Below are 12751 nucleotides of genomic sequence, written 5' to 3' on the forward strand. Positions count from 1 at the left end.
GAAAAAGCAGCATGCAGATGACAAGAGATGCTTTGTTTATTGCTTTGTGTGTACTTTCTGATACTAAAATATTTTTATTTTAAAAATCTTTTTTAAAAAAGCTTGAAATTCATTACATGAATCAAAGCTTTGGGAATTTCTGCTCTTTAAAAACAATGTTCTTGGGGACAAAATATTAACATGAATCTTCAGATTTATTTTTACAAATATGTGAGGAAAAATGGAAATAGATATCAAGATTGAAATCTTTTCAGATCAAAATCCTACAATACTCTACTGAAATACTCTAGCTATTCTTACATCATGGAAAAAGGAAGGCTGACAAGACTTTTTTTTAAACAAAAAGAGGGGTTTTTAAAGGACAAAAGCCTTTAGCAGTAGATTGCTATTGGCAAGATAGAACTAAAAGTATAGTGTTTGAGAACTGACAGAAACGCTTTCTATAGGGAAAACGAGAGTGGATGCATACCTTATAAACAATTCTGGGGACTGTTGGGAATATTGGATGGTTTCCCAAGATGATTATTTTTTTCCTTTCTGAACTATTTTAATGTTTTCTCCTCATGCATTCCAGGAATGAGAACTGCGTATATACTTACAGGATTCTACCAAATAAAGAAAATAAACTAGTGATCCAGGTAAGCCCAAGTTGAATGCTAAATATGGAAATCTCTTTTCCTATGTCTGCTCTCTTATAGGAAGCCAGGAAAGAAACATAACGTTCTTTCAGCACTATAAAGGCTTGTATTCCACACAGTCACCTGTTCCATATCACTTACAAGCACTGGTTCTGACACTGGAAGTCTGCTTAGAGCAGCACAAGGATAAGTGTCTGCCTTCTTCAAGCTAATCAGACTCTGCCTCCTTCTCTGGACTCTTGTTTGGATGGCTGAAAGCATCTTGAGGTTCTGTTTTGAATGTAGACCACATAGAAAGGTGTAGTGTCTTATCCTCTCAGTTAACTTTCAGTCAAGGTCTAGGCATGGATGGTGTGGGTCTCCTTTCCTTTATATTTTTCCAGCTCAGTACAGACCCTATGCTAAGGTATGTGCTGTTGTATTACACACAATCTCAGGGAGTGGATGGGCTCCAGATATTTTTAAAAGGCTAAATATTTTGTCCACGTAGTTGCTCATTACCTTGAATGACAGTTGATGCCCAACTGTTTATCCCACCTAGGCCTCAACTATTTTTGAAGAGGGGGGCATTGGCAGTACTGCAGAGTAGTCTGCACAATCCATTGCTATTGTCAGACCGATGAAAGCTATGTCACATTGTTGGGATGGAAGCTCCACTTTTTTCATATCTGCACAAAGTCCACAATGCATAAACAAAAAGGGTGGCACTTCCTTTGTATTAGCGGTATGCTACTTTTATCTCCCTTCTCCGTCCCATAGATGCTGCTGTTTGGCAATTATCTGGTGAACAATTTTATTAAAATCTTCCAATATTTTCATAAAAAGAGTAAGTGAAACAGTTTCTAAAACATTTGTCTCAGGTGTCATTAATTGTCCTCAGGTGTCATTTACAACTGTTGCTGTGTTCCCATCAATTTTTTTTCTAATATTATAACATCTAGCTTAATTGTACATCTTATAGCACCCTACCGATCCTGTTCTTGATACTCTACATATCTTTTGTTTTGGGGTTCCACCCCCAACTGTATTTCCGTAAGACAATTAAAACAGTTACATGTTTATCTCAGTCCAGTGATATCCCACTAAAAGGGTTGTAAAGTAGCAACATTAGCAGTAGCAAAACTTTGCATTATTTTCTTCACATTTTCTTTTGCTCTCAGCCAGGAGCAAGCCTTGTGGAGCAAAAAATATGTTAGTGTTTTTTCCTTGCCTGAGACTGTTTTTCAATTTGCACCTAAACAGGTGAGCAACTCTGAATAACCATACAACAATTTAAAACATTTATTTCTGCAAAACTGCAGAGTTGTTAGATTGTAAGCAGTGAAAACTCTCATTCCTTATACTGCTGCAGCATTATACAAGGCTTGGAGCATCTACTGTAAGTCCTAAATGCAAATGATAGCACACAAGTGACTTTTCATAGTCATCCTGCTTATGTCAGAGGAACACACTAAGATGTAATGCTTATAGGATTAGAAAGTTACTGCATGGTGTTCATCTTTATATACCCACCAAGCAGAAATGCATTTGGAAAAAAATACCCAAAATATCAAAACAGTGGTTTGATAATACTAAAAATTCTTACGGAGATGGACTTGTGATGTCAATAGTTTTAAATATATAGAAAATCTTTGCAGCTCATCTCTCTGTATATGTTTGATTACTATAGTGATATATGATCTTTGCACTGAATTCTCCTTTATTCAGGAAACTAATCTTAAATCCTTGACAGGTAGTCCCCAACTTACAAACAGAACTTTTGTTAAAAAAAATTCCATTGTTAAGCAGGGCAGTTATTAAGTTGCACATCATGTTTTGGTCACAGTTATTAAGCAAATTGCTGCAGTTGTTAAGTGAATCTGGTTTCCCTCATTGATTTTAATTGTTGGAAGCAACTGGGAAGGCTACAAATGTTGATCACATTGCAGGTTAGTTGCCAAGTCCTGAATTTTGATCCTGTTGCAACAGTCGTTAAGTGTGAAAAATGGTGAGAAGTCACTTTTTTCAGTGCTATTGTAACTTCAAATGATCACAAAATAAATTGTAGTAAATCAAGGATTACCTATATCTGGGGCCAAAATGTTGGGTTTCCAAAAAAACTTGTTATCTTGCTGTGGTACTCTGAGCAGGACTGACTTACTTACTAGCCTAGGACAGTGGAGATCATTTATTCAATTTGGATGTTAATTCCAAGATGAAATTTCCTTCTCTTCTGGAAAAACGTCCAGATGGCCCAATTTTCTTGCTGAATTATTCTTCTGAGGATAAAGAAGAAGCAGCCCAATAACCAGGATCCTTGTTGACCTTATGAAGCTCGAGTGGTGTGATTACGCTTTCTTATCACACAGGAAGTAGTTGGGTTACTGCTTCCAATAAATATTACTTAGTAGTATTACTTTCAGTGAACCTTACTAAAAGGATAATGTCATGACATGATGTTGGATTGCCCTCTAATATGAGGGGGGTGGGGTGGAAATGCTGCATAATAAGTTATCCCACTAAACAATCTGATAAGTTCTAAAGTAAGAAATAAGACCTGCAAATCTGTGGGAATAAGCAAAGCAGTGTATTTTAGTTATGTAAGATTTAAATTATGTGAAATTTAAAATATACAAAATACAAGACAAGAACTACAAAGTATCTATAAAATTTATCCTGTGCAAACAAAAATTAGCCAATAGCAACTATCTGACTCTTTTTTTTTCTTTGCAGAAATAATGTAACTGGCTTTTTGTAACTTTGCAGAATTAATGAGTTCCTCTAGTGCAGGGGTAGGCAACCTCGGCTCTTTTATGACTCATGGACTTCAACTCCCAGAATTCCTGGGAGAAAATATTTAACTCAATGGTCTTTCCAGTTACAGAATTGAACATAAGAAATACAAAGAGGGCTAGAGCTGACCTTTTGTCAATAGTTGTTGGAAAGAGAAAGTACTATGTGATATTTAATTATAGTCTGTTTTTAACACATTTTAGGTGATTACCACAGACATATACAGGACAGACGTATTTTTTCCTGGTAACCCTGGGAAACTAGAAGATTTTCAGAGACAAGTGAATGCTATTTAAAATATTATCATACTAAGCATTTGCTTTAAAAGCAAATATCTGGTCTTTGCAGTTGCTGAAGTAATTTTAATAAGAACAATGCACTGTTATCCTAAGCTATAGCTACCTGTAGCTACCTAAAGTTGTCTCCCTTGGATATCTCAAATGCTTTGTGCATGTCGGAGAGTAGATATCACAGTGGGAAGCAATTTAAAATTCTTTTTCAAAGGTTTAAGAGATTCTATATTGTTTGTAATGCCGATTTCATGGGCAATTCAAAAATACAAATGATTATAACAGGTGATGAATTTTATAAACCATCATGAAAATGATGATAATAATTGAAAAAAACACAAAAATGCCAACACTGATGGATAACTGTTGTTATCATGTCAGTAAGGGGCAGCTTTGGATTAGCATTTTCAAGACTAACCAGTTCTGTTGGGGAAGAAATTTTGTGAGCCATGGCTCACCTCATTGGATACAGAATCTGTTTGATAGTCCAGAACTTTAAATACAGAGGATTAAATCAGGTTAAAAAAAAACTCTCACAGGGAAATGAATGTGTTTACACAATATTGTGTAATATCGCCTAATTACAATACTGTAGTATTTACACTGGTAGATAATATTCCCTCTGATATGGTTGCCTATCATCCTGAATTTCATCCATATAATTTATTTATTTTTCAACCTATTTCAAATTTCCAGTTATACTTCTGCAGGGTAAATAAGTAAATAAAATCCATTGATTCATGTATTAATGAATAAATTCATGGAATTAGGAACTGAATATGAGTTTACCTGTCTGGATAACATACAGTTTGAAGTGTGTTGAGGAACAGTTCCGTTTTGAAATCATAATCCATTCTTTTTTCCCACCATCCATTCATAATTTTCTTTTATTTCCACAGATAAAATACCTTTAGAATGTCAATGTTTCATGTTGACTTCCTTTATATAATGTGAATAGCAGTTTTTTAAATATATGTTTTTCAGGAATAGCTAAACTTGAGACAAGTTATGAAGAGTTTGCTGCCAGACATTCCAGCCTGCATCATGCTCCTTGTCATCCCCATTCTGTTTTCCTTTTCTCTGAATAGATGTCATTTAAATAGTCTAATTTATGGTTGGCTTATATTTTGGAAAGCAGCTCTTTTTCTCAGGTCACAAGTCTTTCTAAGGTTATAGGATTACAACAATATGTTTGTAGAAGAGTTTCAGATAAGGTTGATGTAAGGCTCTTAGCCAAAGAAAAGTTTTTAAGCACCTGCTTTATTCTGAGATCTAAATGCTTGTACAGAATGAAACACATCTTTAAGATGTTAAAATACTTGCAGCATTAAAGTGTTCATGTAATCAACAGTCAAGCTTCAGGTGGAGAACTTACCTCCTTGGCGTTCTCTGCTTTGCAGAAAGTGAAACTGCTGGTGGGATGGTAATTTTCCACCCCCAGTATGTGAACAGAAAGTTTTACTACTGCCACAAACCAAACATGTGTGTTCTGCCAGGAATGGCAATCCAAATAATCTGTGTTGAAGTTGCTCTGGTTCCCCAGATCCTAAGCCTCCTCATCTAACATTCCACGCCAGTAGAAACACAGAATCAACATTAAAAAAATAAACATCCGAAATGCTACATTTGGCTTCTTTTATTGCCCCATAAAAGTAACACTATCAGAAGAGCACACAAGGTATCTGTTGGTTATCCTAGTCCTAGGTTACAGATGTGAAAGAGAGAAAAATTATACTTTGAATTATATATTTTAAAGAAATGAAGAAGGAAGCAATATATAGATACATGTTTTCTTGTGCCTAGCTCTTTAACTTTTAGCTGCTGCTTTTTACCTACGTAATTCTTTAGCTAACTCTGCATTTTTTTTCTTCTTTTAACAACCCTGTAATCCCTTGCATGGGGTGGAGTTGGGGCAACTGAATGGAGCTGACCATTTATGGCCAGATGCCCTTTCTGACACCTTTGCACAGCTCATAGCAGATATTTTCTCTTTGAGCCCAGAGAGAAATATCAGCCACTACCTAGGATCGAATTCACAGCTTCCTGATATAAACCCTGCATTGCAGTAGCCTCATCCACTGTAGCATTAAATAAAATAAGGGCCTTGGTGGAGCAGTGGGCTAATGCCTCCTTAAGTAGCACCAGCTGCCTGCAATTAGTACAGGTTCGCATCCCACCAGGCTCAAGGTTGACTCAGCCTTCCATCCTTCCGAGGTAGGTAAAATGAGGACCCAGATTGTTGGGGGCAATAAGCTGACTTTGTAAAAATGCCGCTTGGGGGGAGCGAAAGCCCTAATAAGCAGGCATATACATAGAATGAAGGCTATTGCTAAGCACATTGGTTTGTGCTTAAATTGTAAGCCGCCCTGAGTCTTCGGAGAAGGGCGGGATATAAATAGGATTAAAAAAAATAGGCAGGATATCTTATTGGGCAATTAATTATGCACCACCAGCTTTAACTGATGAAAGGCACTTAAATCACTTATCTACCTGCTCCACCTCCCATCGAATCTCTCTTGTCCCTGGCACTTTTCCCCACTCTCTTCATGGTTTATGCAGTTGTTCCCTTAGCAGTTGTAAAGTGATAAATGTGCATCTTTAAAGTCTTGGATCTATTTGACCTAAAGGAGCTCGGGAGAATAGTTAACAGATTTTTATTTTGGAAAATCTGGTTATTTTGAAACTCAAAAGACTTGTTCTTAAACTTAGCATTACTGAACCATTTATGTGCCAAGTCACTAACAGAAACAAAAGAAGAAGCTGACTACGCCAGGGACTTTCATCTTCTGATGGTGACTTTTATGGACTTCACCTGGCATCCCAGACTGTTTTCTGTGGTTATTTCTCACTTCTGTGCAAACCTGTTTCTATTTTTGTTCCTTTTTTCACAAAACCATTTCACAAAACAAAACCAAGTATGTATAAGTGTATATCTATATGTATGTATAGATGGATTGGACGTTGCCACATTCATTAACACATTTTTCTATAAATGTATTTTTTTTTCAAGATTCATAACATCCCTGCCTTGAGACCTGGTTTTAATCTCAGGACTGTGCAGCCTTCCTCAGATTCTATTGTTTGGGCTTAGGAAATCCATAAGCCCAAACCCACTTTGTCCAGAGGCCAACAAATAGCAAGGGTGGAAGTATTAGAACAGGAGGGTTAATTGCATTTCTCATCGCAATTTCTTATATGTTGCATGTTTTATATTATTTCCAGTGTTGCTTTTTATACAGTGATGATGGCTGATTTCTCAAGAAACAGATAAAAGACATACTTGAAACTCTATCAGTAGATTGTGCTTCTTTCTATATTCTACTGGCAAGGTTACTTTCCTGTGATGAATTTTAATTGCTGAAAATTGCAACAATAGACTTGGATGGAGTGACAGGTCTATCTGAAATGTCATTGACATGATGAGTCAAAGTGCTATCATTCAAAGTTACACAGAAGAGTGCAGTATAATAGAAAGAACACAGGTTTAAGGTGTTATCTCTCTTTTTTTTATTAAAGAAATCTCTACCAACAAAAGGAGATTTTCCATTGGATTCCACCAACTATTGTTAAATAAATTATTTGTTTATTATTCTATTGCAGAATTGCTTTGGGGACAAAGTTATCACCAGAAAAATAATACAAAACAAATCCACTTAGTAAAACAAACAGTTTTAATCACCACTCAGTAAAATATAAGAAATATCACATAAACTTGAAATCACAACTATTACATAATTGTAAAAGATACAATAACATCCTATTTATAATTATTTTTAAAAGCCTCTATTATTAAATTATGTCCAGATTTGAAAGGCGTGTCATATCTTCTTGTTGTTAGCTGCAAAGTCGTGTCCGACTCATCACAACCCTATGGACAACGTTCCTCCAGGCCTTCCTGTCCTCTACCATCTTCTGGAGTCCATTTAAGCTCACGCCTACTGCTTCAGTGACTCCATCCAGCCACCTCATTCTCTGTCGTCCCTTTCTTCTCTTGCCCTCAATCTTTCCCAGCATTAGGCTCTTCTCCAGTGAGTCCTTCCTTCTCATTAGGTGGCCAAAGTATTTGAGTTTTAGCTTCAGGATCTGGCCTTCTAAAGAGCAGTCAGGGTTGATCTCCTCTAGGACTGACCGGTTTGATCGCCTTGCAGTCCAAGGGGCTCGCAGGAGTCTTCTCCAACACCATAGTTCAAAGGCCTCAATTCTTTGGTGCTCAGCCTTTTTTATGGTCCAGCTTTCACTGCCATACATTGCAACTGGGAAGACCATAGCCTTGACTATACACACTTTTGTTGACAGGGTGATGTCTCTGCTTTTTAGTGTGCTGTCTAGATTTGCCATGGCTTTCCTCCCCAGGAGCAAGCGTCTTTTAATTTCTTGGCTACAGTTCCCATCTGCAGTGATCTTGGAGCCCAGGAAAATAAAATCTGTCACTACCTCCATTTCTTCCCCATCTATTTGCCAGGAATTGAGAGGGCCGGATGCCATGATCTTGGTTTTCTTAATGTTAAGTTTCAACCCAAGTTTTACACTCTTCTTCTTCACCCGCAACAAGAGGCTCTTTAGTTCTTCTTCACTTTCTGCCATTAGAGTGGTATCATCTGCATATCTTAGGTTGTTGATATTTCTTCCGGCAACCTTAATTCAACTTTTGATTCCTCTAACCCTGCCTTTCTCATGATGTGCTCTGCATATAAGTTAAATAGGCAGGGTGACAGTGTACAGCCTTGCCGGACTCCTTTCCCAATTTTGAACCAATCAGTGGTTCCGTGTCCAGTTCTCACTGTTGCTTCTTGGCCCACATATAGGTTTCTCAAGAGACAAATAAGATGGTCTGGTACGCCCATCTCTTTAAGAACTTGCCACAGTTTGTTATGATCCACACAATCAAAGGCTTTAGCATAGTCAATGAAGCAGAAGTAGATGTTTTTCTGGAACTCCCTAGCTTTCTCCATGATCCAGCGTATGTTGGCAATTTGATCTCTATTTCCTCTGCCTCTTCGAAATCCTGCCTGTACTTCTGGTAGTTCTCGATCCACATACTGCTGGAGTCTAGCTTGTAGGATTTTAAGCATAACTTTACTAGCATAAGAAATGAGTGCAATGGTGCGATAGTTTGAACATTCTTTGGCACTGCCTTTCTTTGGAATTGGAATGTAAACTGATCTTTTCCAATCCTGTGGCCACTGTTAAGTTTTCCAAATTTGCTGGCAAATTGAGTGTAGCACTTTTACTGCATTGTCTTTTAAGATTTTGAATAGCTCAGCTGGAATACTGGCACCTCCACTAGCTTTGTTGTTGCTCAGCTTTTCTAAGGCCCACTTCACTTCATATTCTAGGTCTAGGATGTCTGGCTCGAGATCAGTGACCACCTCATTGTGATTATCAGGGACATTCTCATTCTTGTATAGTTCTGTGTAATTTTGCCCCCTCTTCTTAATCTCTTCTGCCTCTGTTAGGTCCCTGCCATTTTGGTCCTTTATCATGCCCATTTTTGCATGAAATGTTCCCTTCATCTCTCCAATTTTCTTGAAAAGATCTCTGGTCCTCCCTATTCTATTGTTTTCTTCTATTTCTTTGCACTGTTCATTTAAGAAGGCATTCTTATCTCTTCTAGCTATTCTCTGGAATTCTGCATTCAACTGGGCGTATCTTTCTTTTTCTCCCTTGCCTTTCACTTCCCTCCTTTCCTCAGCTATTTGCAAAGCTTCCTCAGACAGCCATTTTGCTTTCTTGCATTTCTTTTTCTTTGGGATGGTTTTAGTTGCTACCTGTTGTACAATGTTGCGAACCTCTGTCCATAGTTCTTCAGGCACTCTGTCTATCAGATCTAATTCCTTAAATCTATTTGTCACCTCTACTGTATATTCAACAGGGATATGATTTAATTCATACCTGAGTGGCCTAGTACTTTTTCCTACTTTCTTCAGTTTAAGCCTAAACTTTGCAATGAGAAGCTCATGGTCTGAGCCACAGTCAGCTCCTGGTCTTGTTTTTACTGACTGTATAGAGCTTCTCCATCTTTGGCTGCAGAGCATATAGTTAATCTGATTTCTGTGTTGACTGTCTGGTGATGTCCATGTGTAGAGCCGTCTCTTGGGTTGTTGGAAAAGAGTGTTTGCTATGACCATCGTATTTTCTTGACAAAATTCTATCAGCCTGTGCCCTGCTTCATTTTGTACTCCAAGACCAAACTTGCCTGTTATTCCGGTTATCTTTTGGCTTCCTACTTTAGCATTTTAATCCCCCATGATGATAAGGACATCATTTTTTGGTGTTAGTTCTATAAGGTGCTGTATGGCTTCATAGAACTGGTCAATTTCATCCTCTTCAGCACTGGTGGTTGGGGCATAGACTTGGACTACTGTGATATTGAATGGTTTGCCTTGGATTCAAACTGAGATCATTCTGTCATTTTGAGGATTGTATCCCAGTATTGCTTTTCCTACTCTTTTATTGACTATGAAGGCTACTCCATTTATTCTGAGGGATTCTTGCCCACAGTAGTATACCTGATGGTCATCTGAATTAAATTCACCCATTCCTGTCCATTTTAGTTCGCTGATACCTAAGATGTCGATGTTCAGTCTTGTCATCTCTTGTTTGACCACGTCCAGCTTTCCTTGATTCATGGATCTTACATTCCAGGTTCCTATGGAGAAAAAATCTTTACAGCATCAGACTTTCCTTTCACCACCAGACACATCCACAGCTGAGCATCCTTTCGGCTTTGGCCCAGTCGCTTCATTCTTTCTAGCACTACTAGTACTAGTCCTCTGCTCTTCCCCAGTAGCATATTGGATGCCTTCCGACCTGAGGGGCTCATCTTCCAGTGTCATATCGTTTTGCCTTTTGGTACTGTCCATAGGGTTTTCATGGCAAAGATACTGGAGTGGGTTGCCATTTCCTTCTCCAGTGGATCACGTTTTGTCAGAACTCTCTGCTATGACTTGTCCATCTTGGGTGGCCCTGCACGGCATAGCTCATAGCTTCATTGAATTACGCAAGCCCCTTTGCCACGACAAGGCAGTAATCCATGATGGGGATGTCATAACTAAGGGAGTACTATTACTTTAAAAATCACTTCTTATGAAGGTTTAATTTTAAATTATATCATTGGATAATGATATAATTTAAAATTACACTTTCATAAGAAAGTTATAAATTTAAAAGGGAGATCCTTGGAATTTGACCATTCCATACACAATCTATAATTTACCAACTGGTTTATAACTAGGTAGAATTAACATCCTTCTCAGAATACATATCAGTTATTATATTCATATTTATAGTCTTTTTACTTTCCCATAGCACCATAGATATTTTTAACCATCTATTAATGTCACCATTACTGTATCTACATTTTACAATCAGAAGTATTTAAATCTCCCAAAAAGAATATTTTCCTAGGAATAATGATCCTTAAATGTTTAATTAAATCACAGCAAAAGACTAAAAGGTATTCTCTTGCCTATTGGGAAAGTGCTTTATTTATTACTATTTCTTTTATATCCAAAATATTTGCCCTATTGCTTTACAACCTCCACAAGAGAGCTCTTAAATTATTAAATAATAAATATATATTATTAAAAATAAACTATGGCGATAAATTTTCCAAAAATTTAACCTGTACATATTTGCATCCAAATAAGCTACTACAGCCATTTCTTCATTTTCAAAATCTACTAATAATTTAAGATTATCAGAAACATGACGGTCTTTAATTAAAGCAAATTGTGCAGAATAGATTATTGATGAAACCTATTCTGCAGTCAGAATTATTACAGCTATATTTTTACATATTTAATGGTATGGTGCATTTTTCTATTTATGTTCACTGGCAAAATTGTAGAATTGCAGTAATTTATATTTAAATATTTAGCAATGATATAGAATGATAATTTGTATGGTCTTTCCTTTTTTTCCAAAGTAACCATATAGAATGAAAAAGGAAGAACATTTTTTTTAAAATGTTAGAGATACATTTTTTTTTAAAAAAAATGTATCTCTAACAATGGAGGAGTGAATCTCCTTTGATGTTTATAAACTCTAAACTCTTCTAGTTCACTGAGTCTATCAGTTCAGTTGCAACATTAGAGGTGGGGCTAAATCTTTTGAATAAACATAAGAAACTTGAGGAAGTTTTATTTTCTTTAAAAAGCTGTCCACCACCAAGCATCTGTGACTAAGATTATTTGCATGATAGCCTTTGACTTCATTGAATGGTCTGTGTGAAGCCTAACAGTGAAGGTGGGAAAAAATTAAAAGTCATATAGTTTAACATGTTATACAAAATGTCTGAAATAAATAAATAAATAAATAAATAATAAACCCGAAATAAACTTTAATTGGTAAATTTGTCATCTCTAGGTCCAAAAGCCAGTGGTCTTTTTTATCATCAGTTTCCATTATCTTAGATCATTTTGAATCTTTAAAAAAAGTGAAGAAAAAATGAGGAAGTTGTTTCTATCTGAATCATAATTACAAAGAACTGAAGCAGTTAGTATGTGAAAATGGAAAATGAAAATAGCGAGGAAGGGACAATGGAGGAAGGGGGACTGTGAAACAGTAAATAGCTGCATTTGCAGATATAAATTAAAGTTTAGCTAAAATGGAAAACTGTGCATGGTTTACTCTTCCTAGAACACCAAGGCAATGCAATAGCTTCACATGTTATTTCCAACCAGTTAAAATCTAAAGAGGTACAGTAGATGAGATGCTTTACCTAATCTAGGCCAGAAGAAGCAACAGACACACTGCACACATGCACATGATACACCTGCACCCCAGCATCTTTTTTTGCATCCTAAATGCTCAAAGGTCATGCTGCCAAATTATGCTATCCAAATTTCCACTTTTTATTAAAATGCAGTACAACTTGTTAAGCGTCTTTTGTCCATCTTATTTTTTTAAAATCTCAAACCAAAGAAGCATGGGGTGGGGGTGGGAGAGCTAAAGGTTCATTTCTCTTCTCTCCAGGCTCATCCCATGTCACTGCTATCTTCTGAGGTCCTGAACAGCCAAACAGATTAAGATGCATAAAAAGATTGACTG

At 36.8% G+C, this 12751-nt stretch overlaps 1 protein-coding gene across 1 annotated transcript in view; it reads left to right on the plus strand.

Annotated features, from left to right (window-relative positions):
* INPP5D (inositol polyphosphate-5-phosphatase D) overlaps positions 1-12751 on the plus strand; it is an 82601-nt gene that overhangs the window by 9974 nt on the left and 59876 nt on the right. The window contains exon 2 of the mRNA XM_083364727.1: positions 575-638. Within this exon, the coding sequence (XP_083220853.1) occupies positions 575-638 (64 nt within the window). The remainder of the gene's footprint in view (positions 1-574; positions 639-12751) is intronic.

Source organism: Vipera ursinii (genome assembly GCF_947247035.1).
Source record: "Vipera ursinii genome assembly, chromosome: 5".
In the NCBI taxonomy this organism is placed as follows: domain Eukaryota; kingdom Metazoa; phylum Chordata; class Lepidosauria; order Squamata; family Viperidae; genus Vipera; species Vipera ursinii.